Source organism: Mugil cephalus, chromosome 13 (assembly GCF_022458985.1).
Source record: "Mugil cephalus isolate CIBA_MC_2020 chromosome 13, CIBA_Mcephalus_1.1, whole genome shotgun sequence".
NCBI lineage: Eukaryota > Metazoa > Chordata > Actinopteri > Mugiliformes > Mugilidae > Mugil > Mugil cephalus.
Window position 1 is genome coordinate 25,775,973 of NC_061782.1, and position 21,855 is coordinate 25,797,827.

General features: G+C 39.2%; 1 protein-coding gene across 5 annotated transcripts in view; it reads left to right on the forward strand.

Annotated features, from left to right (window-relative positions):
• Positions 1–4,306: 4,306 nt before the first annotated feature.
• ltbp1 (latent transforming growth factor beta binding protein 1) overlaps positions 4,307–21,855 on the forward strand; it is a 115,211-nt gene continuing 97,662 nt past the window's right edge. For 2 of the 5 annotated variants that reach the window (XM_047602729.1, XM_047602732.1), the window contains exons 1-3: positions 4,314–5,490; positions 10,559–10,629; positions 18,977–19,313. In XM_047602729.1, the coding sequence (XP_047458685.1) occupies positions 5,078–5,490; positions 10,559–10,629; positions 18,977–19,313 (821 nt within the window). In that variant the 5' untranslated portion in view covers positions 4,314–5,077. Of the gene's footprint in view, positions 5,491–10,558; positions 10,630–18,976; positions 19,314–21,855 lie in introns of all 5 variants that reach the window. The other 3 variants (XM_047602733.1, XM_047602730.1, XM_047602731.1) reach the window with 3 other exon arrangements.

Sequence of the window (21,855 nt, forward strand, 5' to 3'; positions counted from 1 at the left end):
ATAACACTAATAATACAAGATATAGCTGATGATTTTATGTGACAGTTTTAGAGTATAAGAAGAATCATGGGCAGGTTGGAGAATTGTTGGTAGGAGTGGACAACTGCAGGAGGCCATGAAGATGAGACAATGACAGTAGATTAGATAATGAATCTCTGACATGTTTAGGGCCAAATACTATGACTTATGTTTTATCTCAGTTTTAAAGTAGAATATTACAGGTCATCCATTATTTATGTCATTAAGGCATGCTTGGAGTTTAACCAGCTAATTAGTTTCATCTGGTTTCATGGATTAAATATAGCTGGGTATCATCTGTGTAGCAGTGGAAGTTTATGCCGTGCTTTCTAATAATATTGCATGTATTATGATAATAATATTGGTCCTAGCCCAGAACTGAAGACCCCACAGCTTACTTAGAAGACATATACATACATATATAGAAGAATCAGGTAGGATTCACACCAGCTGCTCACTGTTTCAATCATTCCTTAGATCTTTTCCTAATTTATGGCATAGAAACTGAAGGTCTGACAATATATTCTCATAACCCTCTTTTGTCTGATCATTTTCTTATAACATTTGAATTTACAATAATAGATTACATTGAAACTGTTTAAACTGGAAAGACCTTTTGTTATGATAGACACTTATCTGATGATGCTGCAACTAGATATAAGGAATTAATTCCTTAGGAATTAAGGAATTAATTCCTTATATCTAAGGATTATTTTGTTGATAGTACGAGAGCATCACTTATTACAACTTTAAATGTAATTGCTCTTCTGAAAAAGAAGGTGATAAATTGGAGGAGGATAGCTCCATAGTATAATTCACAGTTGCGTAGTTCAAAACAGGAACTCTTCATAAGATTAGAACAGCATATTATTCATCATTAACAGATCAAAACAAGAACAACCCCAGATTTCTTTTCAGCACTGTAGCCAGGCTGACAAGCAGTCACAGGTCTGTTGAGTCATCTATTCCCTCAGCCCTCAGTAGTAATGAGTTTGTGAGCTTCTTTACTGATAAAATTGTTGGCATTGGAGATAAAAGCATCCTTCATACCGCTGTCAAAGATGTAAGTACAGTGGCACTAAAAACCTCTGTAGGACCTAGTCAATATTTGGATTCTTTCTTTCTTATTGAGCTCTTCCTGAGCTCACTTCAGTTATTACAGCATCTAAACCATCAACTTGTCTTCTAGACCCCATCCTGACTAAATTGATCAAGGAGATTTGCCATTAATTAATACCTCCATATTAAATCAGATAAACTTATCTTTATTAACAGGATATGTGCCCTAGGCTTTTAAAACTGTCATAATTAAACTTTCACTTAAAAAACACACTCTTGACCCAGATGTTTTAGCCAACTATATGCCAATTTCCAACCTTCCTTTTATTTCTAAAGTTTTAGAAAGGGTTGTTGTCAATCAGTTGGTGGATTTAAACAGGAATGGTTTGTTTGCAGAATTTCAGTCAGGTTTTAAAGCTCATCATAGTACAGAAACAGCTCTGGTTAAAATTACCAATGATCTCCTCATGGCTTCAGACGATGGACTTGTCTCAATACTTGTCCTGCTAGATCTCAGTGCTGCATTTGACACTATTGATCACAATATTCTACTACAGAGACTTGAAAGTGTGATCAAGGTTACAGGAACTGCACTAGACTGGTTTGAATCATATCTGTCAGACAGATTCCAGTTTGTCCATGTAAACAACAATTCTTTTATAAATACCAAAGTACGCTATGGAGTTCCTCAGGGTTCTGTGCTAGGACCAATATTATTCACATTATACATGCTTCCCTTAGACAATATTATTAGAAAGCACAGCATAAACTTCCATTGCCTCCCAGACAATACCCAGCTATATTTATCCATGAAACAAGATGAAACTAATCAGCTGTTTAAACCCCAAGCAGGTCTTAAAGACATAAAGGCTTGGATGACTTGTAATTTTCTACTTCTAAACTCAGACAAAACAGAAGTCATTGTATTTGGCCCTAAACATGGCAGAGATTCATTATCTAATCACCTGGTTTCTTTAGATGACATTAACTTGGCCTCCAATACTACTGTGAAAAACCTTGGTGTTATGTTTGACCAGGATATGTCCTTTAATTCTCACATAAAACAGGTGACCAGGACTGCTTACTTTTATCCGCGTGATATTGTCAAAATTAGGAACATCCTTTCCCAGAGTGATGCAGAAAAACTAGTTCATGCATTTGTGTCTTCCAGGCTGTAACTCATTACTGTCTGGCTGTCCAAATAGCTCTTTAAAAAGCCTCCAATTGATTCAAAACGCTGCAGCAGGAGCACTGACAGGAATTAGCAAGAGAGATCATATTACCCCAGTTTTAGCTTCTCTTCATTGGCTCCCTTTAAAATCTAGAATTGATTTTAAAATCCTCCTCCTTACATACAAGGCCTAGCTGCATCATATCTGAAGGACCTCATAGTACCATATTGTCCCAACTGATCACTGCAATCTCATAGTTCAGGTCTACTTGTGGTTCCTGGAGTTTCAAAAGGTAGGATGGGAGGTAGAGCCTTCAGCTATCAGGATCCTCTCCTGTGGAACCAGCTCCCAGTTTGGGTTCGGGAGGCAGACACTGTCTCTGACAACGCACTGACATGTCCTCGACTCTTCTCTGGCACCAAGCTCCTGTACTCTAATCTCTTATAATTTATTTTCTATTACTAACCACTGTGTCGCCCTCTCTAATCTTTCCAAGATGTTCTTCCTTTGCTTTTGCTATTGACCCTCAAAGCCTCATATGGCGGAGCCCACCTGTTAGAGGCCAACCTTGGAGAGACAGGAAAAGGGAGAGGTGAGGAGAAGAGAGCGGCAGGAGGAACAAGATGAAGCAGACATCTGATTAAAGCATACAGGCAGATAAAATATATTAGTTGTCATAGTTATTACTCTTGTATGTATAAACAAGAACATAGGTTAGGGAGGGATAGGAAGATGGAGAAAGGGGTGCACAGTCAAGGGTGCTATACTGTAGATGCATACAGTCAGAAAAAAAGTGAGAAGGAATTAGAGGATAGGTGCTCAGTGCACCATGGACAATGTAAAAACACAGAAAAAAGGAGGTTGGACAGATGAAATATGAAGAGAGAAGCAGTAGCAAGCAAATAAGTTTACACATGGGTCTGGATATTCTTGTATTCACTTTTTCAATTTGCTTATTTTTTTATAATTCTGTAAATAATGTGTATATAGTAGATTGTGTTCTTCCTGTTATATATAGTGTGTATGGTGTTGAGTGCCTGTACATTGCTGCTGCAACTGTGAGATTTTGATCTATCTATCTATCTATCTATCTATCTATCTATCTATCTATCTATCTATCTATCTATCTATCTATCTATCTATCTATCTATCTATCTGTCTGTCTGTCTGTCTGTCTGTCTGTCTGTCTGTCTGTCTGTCTGTCTGTCTGTCTGTCTGTCTGTCTGTCTGTCTGTCTGTCTAAAGCATTTTGAAGAGTACCATATGAAGGGTGAATAAGACATAGCAGCATAACTAAGGGATGGTTCATGGTCACCTGTGCCAGTCCTTACTACAATCAAAAAGGAAAGTTTTATAAGTAGAGAGGGTGTCTGCCTCCCAAACCGGGACCTGGTTCCACAGGAGAGGGCCCTAGTGGCTGAAGAGCTGTACTTCAGTTCTTCTTTTTGAAACTCTAGGATCCACAGGTAAACGTGGACTTTGAGAGTGAAATGATCTATTTGGATGGTATGGCACAATGAGGTCTTTAAGATACGGTAAGATCCAGATTCTGGATTTTCAGGAAGCCAATGAAGAGAAGCTAAAGTCTAATATTATCTATTGCACAACTAGAATAAAAGCTACTGGTCATTAAAGACCCTTTGCCTGCTGCCATAAGTCTGTTTAACGATCAGTAGCTTTTATCCCGGGGGTGCAACTGTTTATCCCTAATGTTGTATATGTTTTATTTATTTCTACTTATTTATTCTTGTGTATGATATGTTGTATAGACTGCTTAGATTTTCACTTTATTGTCCCCATGGGGAAATTCTTTTTCACAGCCTGCCCCCATTCCACAAAGTCCACTACAGTACAACACAGAACAAGACACATGGTTAAAAAAAAAAAAAAAAACGAGAAACACACATTACACGTTTTAACTGTGACAATAATGTTTGTATTGCTGGTGTAACAGTACAGTTTCCTTTAAAATACTAATGAAGTTTCTTGATCTTGATTGTTCTCTTTTGCTCTTGCTTCTTGAAGCATTTTGAATCAATTGGATGACCTGATAACAATGAATAACAAACCAGGAAAAAAAGGATGCATGAACTTTTCCAGACTACACTAGTACTAACATTTACTGCGATGGTCTCCATCAGTGCCACCTGCTGAGTGGAGACTCGGCTATAGCCAGGCTACTTCTATATTTTGGAGGTTAGTCTGCTCATTGGAGCTGGAAGTGAGTATCATCTTTCAGAGGCCTGCTTGGGGAATGTGAGCGCGTGGTATGTGTGAGATGGGTCATCGGTGAGTGTATGTGGGTGTTGGTTTCAGTTAGGCTCCCCTGACACCCTTGGGCCCCAAGAACCTCTCAGCGAACGTTCTTGGGGTTGGCGTGTAGGCTCCCCCCCCCTGACGTCACGTCTGGAGGCTGGCTGCTCGAGTCTCGCCGCTGCGCTGACAGTGTTCACCTCCAGCGGCGAAACTTTCCCGGAGTTCTCAGGCTCTTCTCTTCTGACTGTGACCAAGTCAAATACTGCCCAGAGGAAGCCGCAGCACACTCGAGACGCAGACGGAAAACGGGGAGAAAGCATTTATATGCCTGGGAAATATATATATATTTTTTACGGTGCATGGTTTTGAAACTTTTCACAGTGAAGCCAACGTTTTTCTCTGGCAAGGTTAGATTATTTAGTGTTTTGCGACATCGAGTTGGAGTCGCTACCAACAGGAATATGTTCAGGAGTACACTACTTTTTCTTACCCGTGAGAACTGAAAGGAGTTGTCCACAGACCTTTTTTCCACTCGCCAGCAAACTTCTTCTGACTTTGAATTCCGTGTAGATATGGCGTGTATTAGATGGGGCCTCTTACTTTCCTTCAGTTTATTGCTCTCCCCGGTTTGTGTGTCAGTTGAGAGACAGCAGAGCCGGAGCGGATTCAGGAGGCTGTACGTGCTCCAGCCTGGGTCGGGACCGGGGCACGGGCCGGGGTCTGGGTCTGCCGGAGCTGACGGCGGCGGAGTTCGAGTCAGCTCCATCTCGACGCGTCATGGGCCGGCGGGGCAGCCGCACTCATACAACGTGGAGCTCACCGCAAACTTTGGCGGCCAGGTCCGGACACGAAGGATGGGGAGTCAGGCGGCGTCGGCCCCGCAGTTCAGTCAGCAACAACAACCACAACAACCACAACAGCAGCAGGTCGTGCGGCAGAGCGGACAGGAGCAGAGCCAGCAGAAGCAGCTCATGAAGCTGTCCGGGTAAGAGACTCTGGATCAGTGTCAGCAAGCAGGAATGTTGGCTAGTGGCAAAATGAAAAACGTATTTAATGACTTCATGACAGATTTTTTTTCATAAACCAGACGAATTAGGAAAAACTACAACATGCGACGACTACCGCAACCTCCTCTCAAATGCAAAGACGTTGTTAAATTTTGCAGTTAAAAAGTCTCTTCTTTAGTGCACTAGGGCGCAGGCGTCTATTATTGGACCTTTCTCTCTGACACTGGAGTTGTAGTGAGTTGTCAGTGCTGATTTGAGAGTTTGCACTCACAGTGTGATAGTCAAACTATGTGTGAGTCCTGAAAGAGATGATGGGTTTGTCTTAGAACTAAATTAATAGATCCTGGTTCCCTGGATAGCAGCTGGAAGTACTGAGTCAAAGACACATCCAGGCAGTCTTTGGGTCTTGGCTCATCTCTTATCTTAACTCCTGCAGTGTTCTGTTGGCCCAGCTAGACCAAGTCATTCTAGTAGAATGTGAATTAATTATTGCTGTACAGTGTTATTCCAAGCTCTGAAGGCCCTGTAACCTGCCCCCTGGCATACTCACACAGCTGTAGGCCCCTCTTGTTACTTTGTTGCACCTGTTAGTGCAGAAGAAGGGTTGACTGTTTTACAATTCTTACCATTTCCTTTAGTATGTAGTAACCTCAGTTTTAGACCATGATACCACTACAGAGGTTTGGAAATATAAATAATAAAGAAAATTAATAAAAACAAAATAATAAAGGAAATGTACAAATGCTGACAAGATGTAGGAGAAATGGCTCAGATCATTATTATTATTATTACACCTCTTTGCCCATCATTCATGTAAGGTTTGATGTATTCTTATTTTTTTTTAATTAGAACACAGCGTTTCAGTGTATTTCATTTGAAAGCTTAGTCTATGTCCATGCCTACAGTTCATTTTTAAATCCCATGTTAACCAAAGTAATTCCTTCTTTTCCACTATGTTTGAATTTTTATCACATATCTAAAGGTTTTGGAGGTCTGTCCTTGAGTGCAGTGACAGTTTGTATAGATTTTTAATTCAATAAAATAGAACATAGATAAACAAATGCATAATAATAATAATAATAATAACTTAGTAGCTTTAGTTACTAAGCAGCATTGCAAACATCCACAGTGTTTTTCATCAGAGGAGATTACTCTAAAACCTTTGAGACTCTACTCACAGAATCATAAATTTAAATAACTCAAGTTCAACATAAAACGTTGTTTTGGAAATATAATGTTTGCCACACAGCAAATATTTTGACTTCTTGATTTCACAGTATTTAGAGTCTAAAAACAGAAGTCATTTCACTTGCTCCTATAGCAGCAAAAACACAGATGTATAGCTGGGTGTAGCTTGACTCAGTTGTTATCAGAATATGAGTTTGGTAACATGCCATTTGGATTTCATTATGGGGAGTGTTTCCTACAGCCCCTCTAAATGGTTTGATTGGCCTGGCAGATCTTTGCTGGAACAAAATCTCTTGCCAACTGAGGGGTTCCAGACTAACTTTCCACCACAAAAGATTAGTGGGCTCATATGTTCATCTAGCATCTGGGCTAAAAGATGTAATTGGCAGGCCCTAAAATGACCAGTGATTGCATTCCATTCAGGTGAGGCCTTTGGTATTGTGCATTCTTGCTTGTTGACACTCATAAAGTCATCATGAAGTTTATTAATTACACCCGTGCCTTTCCTGCTGTGTCACTAATAAAATGAACAATATTTTATTTAAGTCTCCTATTTGGCTGTGACACTGAGTCATCAGAAGCCTGAAATTGAAGCAGCTGGATAAACATCAACTTATTCCTTTGACTGTTTACTCTCATGCTTTACTACTGTGGCAAGTCATTGGTGCTTATATGACAATAGTTTCCTGCAGCTGATGTTGGAGCTGCTCCTTTCTCAATTTTCTGGGTTCATTTGGGCTAGGTCTAATTAACCTGATAAAATGAATTTCTTTAACCATCATTTTCTTATTGTATCGTGCTGGGGAGTGGCTTTGTAGACGTGTTCTGAGGCATGGACATAACTGTGTGATATCAAATAGAAAACACGAATATTTTTACAACAGTTTAAAGGAAATGCATTTTATTTTAATAAGGTATATAAAAAATGGTCATATGCTTACTTAAAATGCATACTAACTACAAGTAGTTAGTATGCAAGTAGTAGTAGTCTTCCTCTATATTGCTCTGTCCAGTATAGGCAAAATGGTAGAATGTATACTACCTTGCCCATAAAACGACTTCAAATTTCACATCCCCAATTTGTACCACAGGCTTTTCTTGAAGCTCATGTCCAGATACTGCTGATGACATCATCGGGGGTGTTTCCTCAAACTTTTAACAGTTCTGCCTAAAGCCAATCAAGACCTTAAACAACTATTTTCAAAGACTGAGTAGGTCTTCCTTAGGTGGAACGCTGCTGGAATTAAAGCATTTCCTCCTACACAGTTTTCGTGCAAAACCTTTCACCACCATATTAAACTTCAGAGCTCTGTGTTGTGGCAATGGCTGAAAGAGTCCTTAGTGAACTGAGTGACAGAAAAAACGATGGTTGCTCTTGTAAGATCTTGGGAAAAAAATAACTCCCCTCAGATGCCTCTCACTAAAGTACAGTTTCTTTTGTGACTGTCATTTTTTACTCTCTTTTAAAAGTATATAAAATCTCTCTTTTAGTACAAAAGTTTACAAACGTCTATTATTGGACCTTTCTCTCTGACACTGGAGTTGTAGTGAGTTGTCAGTGCTGATTTGAGAGTTTGCACTCACAGTGTGATAGTCAAACTATGTGTGAGTCCGTAAAGAGATGATGTGTTTGTCTTAGAACTAAATTAATAGATCCTGGTTCCCTGGATAGCAGCTGGAAGTACTGAGTCAAAGACACATCCAGGCCAACACCTGCAGTGTTCTGTTGGCCTGGCTAGACCAAGTCATTCTAGTAGAATGTGAATTAATTATTGCTACAGTGTAGTCTAAGTGTATTCAACAAAGTAATTTAGTATAGTAACAACATTATAATAATAACCATTATAGTAGGTCAGTTGTGTCCTCATTTGATTGGTTGAGCAAGTGGGAACAGTTCCATTTCCTCATGTGCACAGTGTCAGTCTGAGTAACAAGAAGAGAAACAGTCAGTAGAATTACACAAGGTCACCAGACTGTGTGTGGTCCAGCAGTCTGGCCTCAGCGTCAGTCTGTTGCCTGGCAGACTGTTTTCATGTGTGATTAGTGAATAAAGTATTATGAATTTCTATCCCTTTCAGCGAAGCCACTGGCAGCAAAAAATTAGAGTCATTAGCAGGGTACAAGGATTCCTCAGGATCGGGCAGTGGAGTATGTGTGCATGCATATTGTTTATCTCTAACCAGTTTTTATGTTTTGTGCTGTAGTTACTTTACATGACACATGCGGGAGCTGATTTTAATCTTTCATGCTCCAATTTGTTTTATATTCTTGTGTTACATCTGATTGCATTCCAACATGGATTAAAAGAAAGGCAGCTAAGAGAGACAAAGACAGCGCGAAAAGGGAAAAAAATGGAGATAGACAATAATAGAGAGAGGGAATGGAAGCAACTGAGCGCATTTTTATATTCACTTATGGACAAAGCTGTGCCAAGAGTTTGTATGTCATGTAGCACACTGGGGAACTTTTGACTCCTTATGGGTCAAAAGTTACTTATGACCTTCCTAATGTTGTATAGGTCTCTCTTGTGCCTTCTGAGGGTGTCCTGTGGTGTCTGGTAACAGAATGTTGTTAGTGGGGGTCTATGAGTCCTGTGAGATGAGGGGAGGGGCCTCTGTGGATCATTCCACAGATCATACTTGATCAGTTTGGGATCTAGTGAATTTGGAGGCCAGGTCAACACCTTGTGCTGTTTTTAATGTTTTTTAGTTGTTTCTAAACCATTTGTGTGTGTCTGTGTCAGGCTGTATCCTGCTGGGGATGGCTGCTGCCATCAAGGAGGGTCATTGCTATGGGGTGGAGGTGTCTGGTCTGGTCTAGCTAGGTGCTACATGTCTAAATAACATCCATATGAATGATGCCAGCTCCAAAGGTTTCCCAGCAGAACATTGGATTGTCACAGGATACTCAGTTACTTCTTCTCTCACTTGTTTTTGTTTTTGTTTGAGTATGTTATGTCCTCTCATAGAAATGGATGAGTTTGATCGTTTTGCTGTTACTGTCAAAGAATTGGATCATATTAATCAACAAGTGAACAGTTAATTCTTGTAGTCAGCATGTGAATGTGGGAAAAATGGGCAGGTGGAAAGTAATTTCATTATGGCCAGGACCCAGTTGTTCAGAAGCAATCTGATCAAATTACAAGCTTAGATCAAATACTCTCACCTGTAACATAATTTTCTGTCCCCTACCTCCTGTTAGAGTTATGGGTTAGGGTTCTTATAATAAGTGTTTAAGTAGCACACTATATACCCATCTACCTTTAATACTTACTTACTTACTTACTTATTACTTCTACCAATGTCTGTTCCTTTTATCCATATCAGTCTGCTGTGTGCGACGTGTGCTTTATCCTAATGTATGACCACGCACATGTGCTTCGATCTGGGGCCACCTTTACGACCGTGTAAAAGCAATCAGGGTTACCCTCATCCTAGGAGAAGGCTGTATTCAGGAGTCATCAGTACAGAAAAAAATAATAATATAGTGGTAGGGGAAACACGGTCTCATCTTAGTCAGTTGTTAGTCAGCAAGTGATAAATATGGTGGCTCACCTAGTTGCTGATGTGATTCATCTGAAATCCCCTGAACTCAGTGGTGAGTTCAGGACATGGGGGAGAGACAGGTGAACAAAAACCTAAACTTTCACATTATTTATTTTTATAAATCTATCTATCACATTAAATATCTGAACTAAAGACCATTAACAGCCAAACAAAATAGACTTCGTCCTGTCAGATGTACAAAGGGCTACAGTCTATCTGGAATATATCTCTCCAAAGGTAAAAGACTGTCAGATCAACCAGGTCTGTATGTGTGTATCTGTTGACTTCATCTGCCTTTGTTTTTGGTTTGCAGGGTGAATGTCTGTGGAGGGCACTGCTGCCATGGATGGAGTAAAGCTCAAGGATCACAGCGGTGCACAAAGCGTAAGCCAACACTAAACTTCTTTCTATGCATAAACACTGGGTGTCTGCCAAAGCCTAACCCTAAGGCACAAACCATGTTCCATCCACCCATACACTTTTTAGGTGATTTGGAGGCATTTTTAAATGTCTTATTCTAAATCAGAATATTATGTCTTATTGTGTCATTTACTTTCTGAAATATACCTGTGTACAGCACAAAATTGGGGAAAGCAATAAAGGAAATAGCAATGAACAAGGGTTTATCATTATATAGTCAGTGATCTTTGCCATAGTCAAGGAAGGCCAAGCCTACTTCTTGGTCCTGTTATTCTGAGTAATTGTCCTGCTCTGATATGAATGCACTACCATCTTAAGGGAACAGTTTTACATGTAGAAGAAATGGAAAACTTGACATATGCTCCATTTCATCTGCAAAAATTTGACCATCCTTGTTGAAATAACACTTGTAGTCAAATAACTGTTGTAGAGAGAATCAGTGTTGTTTTTCTTCATCTTAACAATGTGGGTGTTCAGTGGAGTTTCTTCAAGGAAAACATGACGAATGGATACAAGACTCACAGAGCTGTTGTATGCCTCAATGAGCCTCTCACAAGAGTGACCCATACCTAGATAAACAGTGAAAAATGGATCAAGCCCTCTCTTTTGTTCTGCTGTTTCATCAAGTTGAAATATCCATAAATAGCTGGGAAGTGTACTTTGAGTTAAGATGTTTGTGTTTCTGAAACATTTAAACACAGCTTAAATGACCATGGCAATAAAATAAAAATAAGACAAATTTTAAGAAAATAAATTCTAATCGTTTCTAACCCGACGTACCAGATGGTGTGTTACACAGATTCACATGACAAGTCATGTTTGGTTTGAAAAGGCCATGCTCAAGATATACTTGGCAGATAACTCATGAACCATCAGTCTATGTTTGCTGAAAGGCAGAAAACAGATATTAAATGAACAGTATTTGGGTACTTTTGGGCCTTAGTGTTTCTCCCTCAGGTTGGTTCGTCTGAGCTGGTGTGAACACAGCAATCACAATCTGGTCCAGAATAAAATTAACCAAGCTGAGCCTGCGTAGAGAGGGTGTTCTCAGCCCGATTGCATTTGCTCACATGAACTGAATCAAGGCTGAATTTAACACTGTAACAGTACTGTAGGAATTGCTCTCTGAATTGGAATAGAAGTATCAAAGCACCCTTAGATTTTCCTGGTCACTATCTTGGCTCATTTTTGAACCAAGCAAGACGCTGATGTACGGTGATGAAAGTTTATATTCCAGCATTCTTTACAACATAATATTTTGCATCAGGTGTGTTGTGCAATACTGTTCATGTTCCTTCATTTCAAATTGTTAAACAGTTTAATTGACTCCACTGAAATTAGGGTAACTTCAAACAGATTCCTCTACTTATTCATTACAAACAAGTCACTTTATGAATGACCTGATTTTATTGTAACTCTGGCCACAGAACCATAAGTAACCATGCATAAAGTGTTCTTTCATGTTTTTACATCTACCCCCTCATCTTCACCGAACCTAATCGTGGCGGCTTTCCTTTGATGTTGAAGAACACGGGAAACCTAAAAGAGAGGGAGATTCCATCCTGTCCAGTGTTTCAACCATATATCTGCTTTGAAGAACACACAAAATACACTAATAACAGATTTTAGGCTATTTTTTGTCTGTCTGTGGCATACCTTGTGTTTAGTGCTGAAATCAAAGTTGTTTCTCTGTGTTAATAATGGCTGTCAATCAGGAATGTTGCTAGTGTTCTTCCCTGGCCTCAGTGAATAAGAAAATGTAAGTTGGACAGTTTGTATTTGCTTTTTTTTTTTTTTTTTTGGCAGTTCACAGCATGTGTGACACAGCTATACAAATCTCATTCTGTTCAGGAGAAATAATCAGAAAACATTCCGTTTACTCCTCCGGACTGGATGAAGTCAAATGTTGGCAGATTGTTGAATTGCAGGCCATAATAGCGCCTTGTCCAATCCACCTAAAGTAAACACAGAATGGTTGTTTCACAAACAAAAAAGCTTTGTGAGTTCAAAATTGCTCTCTTTACTTTCCTGGAAGAAACACGCAATATTTGGGCAAATAGGGGTGTATGGACTTCAGACTGCTTAATAATGCATCATGTCTTAAATAATAAAACTGGCATAGTCCTTCTACATTGCTGGATAATATCTTTATTACTATAACAAAGCAGGACCTGCCTTGGTTGGTATTACAGATCAAGGATCCAAGGATCCAATAGCAGGACTGATCAGGGCATTTTAAAGTATCAGTACCATCTAAAAACATATCAACATCACATTCTTTCTTAAGGCACAGAGTTTTGTCAACTTCAGTTGATAAATAATAGCAAACATGATAAACTGTCATGACAGGAGGGCAAAATTTATTTCACAAGTAACTTGCAAGGAGACACAAAACAACGAATGCTTGTTGAAAATAAAAATGCTCTCTGGAAGCATGTGAAACTGTTAATGTTCTGAAAGACTTCTTGTGATGTCAGGAATGACTTCTTCATTTCCAAGTGCTACTTATACATTTATTGGGTTGAGGCCATGTGACTGTAGATACAAGTTCATGACAGCTAGCGCTCCTTGGTCCTCTTTGCTCTTCATTTAGTTGAAGAAAAGCTGTGGGGTGCAATTGGATGTATTATCCTGCCACAGTATGACTGATTATCCCACTCAGTTAGAAGGAATGTTTGGTCTTGTTTTCTTTAGTTAGTCAATTCTGCTGTTGTTGTTCTATCTCTCAGTCCTTCATATCTGCCTCTTAGAAACCTCCAGTTGTAGTGACAGTAGTCTGCTGTCTGTGTTCTGCTAGAAACAACCATATTTATAACAGGTGGACCAGGTTGATTTAGTAGATTAATTCCATTTTTGTTTATCTGGTCTACAAATCTGGCAGTACACATGATGACACAATGTGACAGATTATGGATATGAGTTTAGATCCCACTCAACATTTATTCAGACCTAAATCAGCACCAGGTTGGATATGTGATGGATATTGTGGTAGTAGAACAAATGTGTGTGCCTGGTGTCCTCGGGCAGTTGCTCACACCCTGATGTAATCCAGTTTTAGCATTCTGTTTGTAATATTAATCTTGTGATCCTCTTTATTATTACTAGAGCACAATCAGCTCAGGGTTAGGGTTAGGGCTAGGGTTAGCGTCAGCATTAGCGTTAGTGTTAGGGCTATATGATAACACCTGCTGGAACTGGTTGAGTAATATACAAAGTATGAAGAGTATGGTTTTTCTTCCTTAGTGAATTACGTGTTTTTACATCTAGGACAGCGAATTACCAAGAACACTTAACAATCCAAAGGGACTGACGGTTTCCCCTTCACTCTCTCTTTGTCTCTCCTAAAGCACATCTTTTCTTGGTCTGTCTTGGCTGGGAGAACACCTGGCAGCTTGCTAACTCATGAAGTTTGCTGCTGATTGCCCAATGGCCAAGCCCATCACGGCTCATTATTACGTCCTTCAGTACTGACACTGCAGTGCTGTGTGCTGAATACAGGTGTTATAATGTGAAAAGGAAGGCACAGTAAATGTTGAGCAATGTGTCTGATATTCTAGTTGATGGGGCAATGGAAAAGCCAAGTCAATTAATACAGTCGCTGGGTATTGTGTCTGGATGCTGCCCACTCTTACCCCCACTTAAACACCTCTGCAGATGCAAGCTCTCTAAATTAGTTATCCTACAATAGACTTACAGCCCACTGTAGATAGTGAGGTTGTGTTCTAGTCTCCTGCATTGGTCAAACTCATTGCCAGCTGGAGAAGCTGGTTTTCATTGATACTATCTATGTTGTCTTTTCCTCAGTTTCATTTAAGTTGCTTTATTATTTTTTTTAAGAAAAGCAAACTGCTTGACTTTTTGTAAAGCAAAGATAGATGTGCTTCTCAGCAAGGTATTAGCTTTGGAGGAGTCAGGTTAGCATAACATAACATTACAGTATTTTTTTTTCTTAAACGGAAGGAGACACGTGATTAATCATGAGACACATGATTATAATTAATCAGATTATCAGACTAAACAAGTTTTTCTGTTTAGCCTGACATTTTGTTCATGTTTGGTAATTCCTTCCCTGTGAGGTTATATGCCACAACCTTTGAAAACATATGTTAATGAATTGTTTGGTAATGTACCAACTGATTTTTGCTTTGGTTACCAGTTTTATTCTTCTAATGATATTGTATTTAATAATAACAAAACACAACAGAGTGGATCATTCTTTAGCCTAGGCCTTGTGAACATATTCATCATGGCTTAGGCCTAACAATTCAGCAATTACTGAGCACACTGTTATCTAATTGTGGTTAGAGAAGCAACTGGGACTGTAAGGGTAATCTGATCACATGCATGCATCTCCACATGTATCCCCAGCCAGCACTTGTTGAGATCTGATCTTGGTGTTGTGCTCTGTATAAAAAATAAACACCAATATCATTTGAGGCACATAGAGTATAATATTTTATATGACTGCTGTCTCTGACAAGTCACTATTGCTGCAACAGAACCATGGACAGGCTGGGGAGATTATGGAACAAGCTGTCTCCTTTCTCTCATTTAAGACGGACACATCAAGTTATTATTTATTTATTATCTGTCCTGTTGTTCATTATTTTAGAAATTTGCACAGAGCTCTCATTATGAACGTCCATATGCACCGATGCTGTTTATTATTAGTTGATATCCAGAGCCATTGTACTAAGCCAAATATGCACTTAATTGTCACAGGATTCATGCACAAAGCACAGACAAAAAGGATGCAACAAATCTTCTGGGGCACTTACAGATTATAAAAACAATGGATATACCCACAGTAAAAAGGAAAAAAATATCACCAGTGGTGGTTAGAATGTCTTTTTGTATTAGTCATGTGGTTCATTCATTGCCCTACTCTAACTTGATAGACTTACTTTAGTATCAGTTCTGGACAGTGGAAATATGTGTGTCTCGCTGACTCAGAGGGCTAGTGAGGCCCATAGATTCACAGCAGTCTTATCAGAGCTAATCCGACTTCTGAGGGCCAGCAGTGACTCATATAATGCGGAATTCAATACCTCATATATCGATGTCATATATTTCCATTGCTACCTGCTTCTGAATTTAGTGAACATCTGTCCCAGCCACATGCAAGGTTAAACAGACTGTTACACTTACCCCAAAAACTCTGAGCAATTTTCTTTGCCTCTCTTTGGTATTTTAAGGTATTGCATTAAGGCAGGGGCACAAAGAAAATCATTATGCCTTGGTTTCTGCTTGTCACATTGGATCCAGAACCACACAGGAGAACCATTTTTAACTATTGCAGAACCTTAGCAGCCCTCAGTCTCTTGATCAAAAGGGGCGAGGGCGTCAGTGGGACTGATCTATTTCCTGTCCCCAGCTAACAAGTAAATTACCATCACTTACTCCATCACCCTTGTGACAGAACAGAGCTCTTATGTTGCTGACCACAGTCTGAGAGAGAGGGAGAGAGAAAACTATTTGCAGAACAGATGGCAGCCTCAGATTCAAGCCAGAGAGGGGTGGGGGAAATGAAACCTATTTACACTAGTCAGAAAAGAAAACAAAAAGGCTTCACCCAAAGTGGAAAACTAACTGTGGCGTTGTTTTAAAAAGCTAACATAAGTCATTTCCAGGGGGGCTGAGACACCAGTGATGTCAACTTTGAAGTAATCACTTTAAGGGAAGATGGGTGTAACTCAACTGATTCTTAAACTACAGACAAAAATGAGGGAAGTTGGAGGCAACAACATGCACAGTATTAGAGCTTTAGCACTTTAGCTCCTTTCCCTGGCATGAAGTATGAACAAGTATGGATGTTTGACAAATAGGGAAGAAAGGAATGAATGACTTAAAAAATATTAGAGAACTATTCATAAAACCTGTACAGCTTTACAGGTTTCACTCACACATCAGCTTATTAGGTGCACATTGCTAGTACCAGATCGAATCTTTTTTTATCTTCAGAACTGTCATGGTATAGATTCATTTGTCAGCCCCATGTCAGTGATGTAAATCTACCATTTCACCAGATTCCAATGGGGTTCTGTAGAACTGAGACTTGATGGTGCAGGCCAATTGAGTACAGTGAACTTATTGTCATGTACAAGAAAGCAGTTTAAGAAGATTTTAGGTTTGTGACATTGTACATTATTGTGCTGGAAGTAGCCATCAGAATATAGGTACACTGTGGTCATAAAGGGATGGATAAGGTCAGTAACAATAATCAGGTAGGACTTTGAAGCTAAAAATGCCAGTCAAAAAATCTGTTGTTGTTTCTTGCTTCCCCCTTCTTCCTCTTCTTTTGGGATTTTTGGAACGCCCTGATTTCCCAAACTACGGGTCATAATAAGGGTACATGCATACAAAAAAAGCATTTATTCTGTAAAACTGTAAAGGGATCACACTTCTTTACTCGTGCATCATGTAGTTATTTTCAGTCAAACAGAAATGACCATCAATTAAGAATACCAACTTTTAAGTATGTTGTGACTTCACTACGGTGGTATCAAGTAACTGCCTGTTCCAGTTGTAAAATGTAGTGTCAAACCTCTCTGTCTGCCTTGTAAGACAGCTTTTAAATGAAATTATTATAAAGAATTTCTTTATTTTCTGATTTCCTAATTTGTTGTGGAAATCCACATAGTCCAGGCAGTCACACCATATTTGGATTTTGATGTAGGAGATGAAAATTACATACATATATCTCAGTTGATAGTGTATAATACATAGTGTATTAATACAGTATCTTATTAGAGGAACAACACAAACATATAAAAGATACACAGGTAACATCACAGACAACTTGACAAAGGAAAGGCAGAGTTACTTACCCTCATAAAGAGTGAAAGTTGAGACCAATGAGGGGTTGAGCACACCGACAAAAGACACAAGGTAAGACGGGGGTGCGAACAGACAAAGACAGGAAGTAAAACTTAAATCAAACTAGAAAACTACCGGTAATTACAAAAAGCAGTAAAAACAAAAGAAAAAACAAACCAGGTTACAGAAAACATTCAAAACCATCCAAACCACGAAAGGTCCACAAAGCATGTTAGGGAAATGCTTGAATCAGGGTTCTTGAATCAAAGCACAATGTCATACATTATGTAAAGTAACATTTTAAGTAACATTAAAATGTGTATTCTTCCATGCGGGTTGGATTGGCACATATATTGCAAACTAACTAAACTAAAACATACATTATTTCAGACCATGTCAAGACCATACAGTCATATAAAGGACCCCTAATATTCCGTAACTTAGTGACAACTGGGGAATAACAGAAAAAAAAAACCTCAAATATAACCAGCCTCAGGTCAGCAGCCGTCTGCCTTGTCCGGTAATTACACTAATAAGCTTTATGAGAAGGTGACACACCCATATGGACCTCTGGAGAGAAAGACAGCTAACCGCAACGCTTTCTTACATTTGCATACATTCTTTTTTAAACATTTATCTTTTTAACAGCCTTTAATACCGAACTGCTTTCACAAAATTCCCTCTTTCCAAGTCAAACTGGTCCTTATAAAAATAGTTGAATGAGTACACCCACACACACGCGCAAATTGAAATCCTTTCAGCAGATTGTATGGTTTGAAGGTGACTGAGTGCAGAGTGTATTTGGGTGTACTTGTGTTTAATACTTGCTTAAGATTATTCTTAAGATAACAGAATATTTAGATTGAGCGGTGAATATGGGTCCAGATGTGTGTGTTTTGATCTCTCTGTGTGTGTCGACCTTTGTATTGTTTAACCAAACATATCTATGCATGTATGTACATGTATATGCTGGATTACAGAATGTCAACCTCTGCCATCTGCCAGACAGGCTCCATAGTGAACAAATGGATGCCATCTATTAGCTGCTGGTCTAGAATATCGCTGTGTGCACTTTTTCTGACATCCCATATACATTCAAAAAAAAATAAAATAATAAATAACAGACACGCACTGAAAATTAATTGTGTTAATTAATTAAATACACCTTCATTACCTAGAGTTAGTTAACTTCAAGCTCTCTATTTCAATCAGTAGTTTATTAAAGTAAGTATGAACCCGGTGTAACCCAGGTCTTATCACTATATGATTTACCACGGCCATTTGTATTTCACTGTGGGATGTGTTTCAAGCAATACAGAGAAAAAATACACTTCTGCAGGAATTGGATAATCTTACAACCAATCAGAGATTTTGATGTAAACAAATTCTACTTCACAGCGCTCAGGTGGCGTGTATGTCTCAACACAATCACTTATTGTTATTCATTTGTTGTCCTTTTTTCATTCCGTCTTATTTTCTGTGTTTTGCATTGTAGCCAACTGCATCCCTCAGTGCCAAAATGGAGGAATGTGCCTCAGGCCTCAGCTCTGTGTCTGCAAACCGGGCTCAAAGGGGAAGGTGTGTGAACAGAAGACAGTGTCCACACATCTCTTTCCTGCACTGCCTGGGAATGGGCCCACCAACGGGAACAACCCTGGTCACACAAATGGACATAATGTGGTACCCCAGCGACCCATACCTCAACAAGTGTCTCCTAATGTTTATGCCTCTGCACCACCTCTGGCAAACAACGTGGCCCAGATGAAACTAACAGTCAAGTCAGCTCCTCAGTTCGTGCGACCCCATTATATCCAACAACACATTCAGCAGCAGTAAGTACCAGCCTTTGATACAAAAGTTGTTGTCCAGAAAACACAAGCTGACCTCCATATTGTCTAATACAAATATTTACTAATTGGCTCTAGGTCAAAGTTACTTGAACCTGCCACTATAAAGCTTCCCATTGCTGACAACTCCACATGAGCAACTGATGTTCAGTGTCTCAAAGATATGCCATGGTTTTTGAACTTATTGTTTGTTGTTTGTATGTTATCTTGCTGAAAGTAACCATTTGTCATTATCATTGACCACATTTAAGCATGCTTCATGAACTGAGGCCACTGTCATACCCTATCTTTCACCCCATTATTTACTGTCCCAGACGACCCCAGACGACCTCAAAAAGTGTGTGTTCGCTATACTAGCCACTTGAATCAAATCCATCCAAATTTTTAATTACTGTACATTCTGAGGTGGTCTGCTGCTCAGTTTTCAGTTTCTCAAAAACTAGTTTAAAGGGACATGAAACACAAACGTAGTTATGTTGAATTGAAGAAGGTCTCTCATACTAAAAAGATTATATAAGTTTTAACACTGATGGCAAAAATAATTTCTAAATCTTGCCATTTAAGTTTCACAGTTAAAACACAGGGCGCTTCCATTGCTGTTGTGTCGCCGGACATCATTGGAGTCATGGGGTAATTGGATTGTGGCCGCACTGAGCTACTACATAGACATTGGCAGTGACATGGAAAGAGGAGTAGATTACAAAACTAATTAAACAAGCCATGTTCTGCATTGCTCCTGGATGATCACATGAATTTTATAAAGTTAAAGACTGGGAGATACTAGTTTTTAATTGCCACTGACACCAAAACCTGTTCTTCCAAGTTGACTAGCTGTAGTCAAAAGGAAGAATCTGGAATTGGAATTTGCATTTGCACTGTTGGATCTCAAGAAAGTTCTAAGTAGAGCTTCAAAGTGAAAAAAAGAACTGAGCTGAAATGGCTGTTCATCAACTGATCAAAAGTTTAAAGCCCTATTCGCACGGGACTAGTTTTACCTGGGGACCTAATATATAATAATCACAGAGATCGTCTGTGATCTTAATCCCGTGTGAATGATCTGTAAATTAAATTAAAAATTGCGCCGCAAATTACCTACCTTGTAACACAGAGGTCCACAGAAGTAATAATTATCCAGAGTGAATGGAAATCTCTGTGATGTCTGTGGTGAGTTTTTACTTTTTCGAGACTTTTGTTTGATTTGCTGATTTTTTCTGCCTCTTGTCACTTAAGAATTCAGGGCTGTGCAGTGTGACAATTTTCGTCACATTTGCTACTAAAACTCATTCTGTGTGAAGAGAAATATGTATCCACTAGGACATGTGCGAAGGAGTTGTACTGGTATCTTCTGTAAAAAGTAGGGGAAACTAATAGGGCTCAAAGAGGCAATAGGCAATTGGAAAATCTGTTTACATTGCGCAACGCTGCACTTGTGTTTTGCTGTTGTCTTTTTAGGGTATTAATTTTAATGTTAGCACTAACGGTCTGAGAGGTTCATCTGCTGCTCTGCAAAATTTACTAGGGCTCCTTGAAGTGGCAGATTTGTCAATGGAAAATAGATTTAAAAAGCTGTACTATTATCCATCTTGTTGTTGTTTGAAATTATGGTCTGCCGCATGAATGACTCAAGTTTATTATATAACGTAATAGGTCAACCGTAAAGGAGGTTGTATTAACCTGCTAAAAAGACACATATCGCCACCTAGTGTGAAGGAGGATGAGGAGGACATGTTCCCTACAGTTATTCAGTTTTCTTCATTGCATGTAAACTGGGACAAGGACCACATTCACATAGTTGAATTTTGAGCATAGCTCGATTAAGCTGTGCATGCATCGTCACCAATACATGAAAAGCCAAACTTTAAATAATCAGGGTCATACTTCTGTTTTCTGCTCACCTCAGACTCTTTCACCTGAGGTAGCCTAGTAAAAATCAGTCCATTTTGCCCCTCTCATGCATTATAGTTAGCTAACCAGATGTTTACACTCGTTTCCAGGTTTTTTTTTTTTTTTGACGCACTGAAGTCCTCTGGTGCCCCCCAGGGGAGCAACGCCTCACACTTTGAAAACTGCTGTCCTAGAACATAGGTCTTCAGTGGTCTGCGGAGGTACTGCAGGGTGGCCGCAAAAACTTGGGTTGATTAGACCTTTTTTATATTATATATTTTTTTTCCCCCCACTAATGTAAATTTCTTTACGTGCACATTAACATGAATCCAACATATTTTAGTAAAGGGATAAATGGAGCCAGAATACATTAGTTTTCAGTCAACACTTCACTCATTCAGCAATACAGGAGCTGTCTCAGCAGTGTTTCACACAGGGCGCCACGCTAGTCCTGTCAATCTAAGTCTGCTGTACACATAGGACCTACACCTATTGCTGCTGGGCCAATTACAAGGCCACATATTACACATTGACTCTTCCTATAAGCTACTGAAGCCAAAAAGGCTTGGTGATTCACTGTCTGTACATTTAGCTCTGTTTAAAATTATATATATATATGTGTGTGTGTGTCTGTTTCAGAATT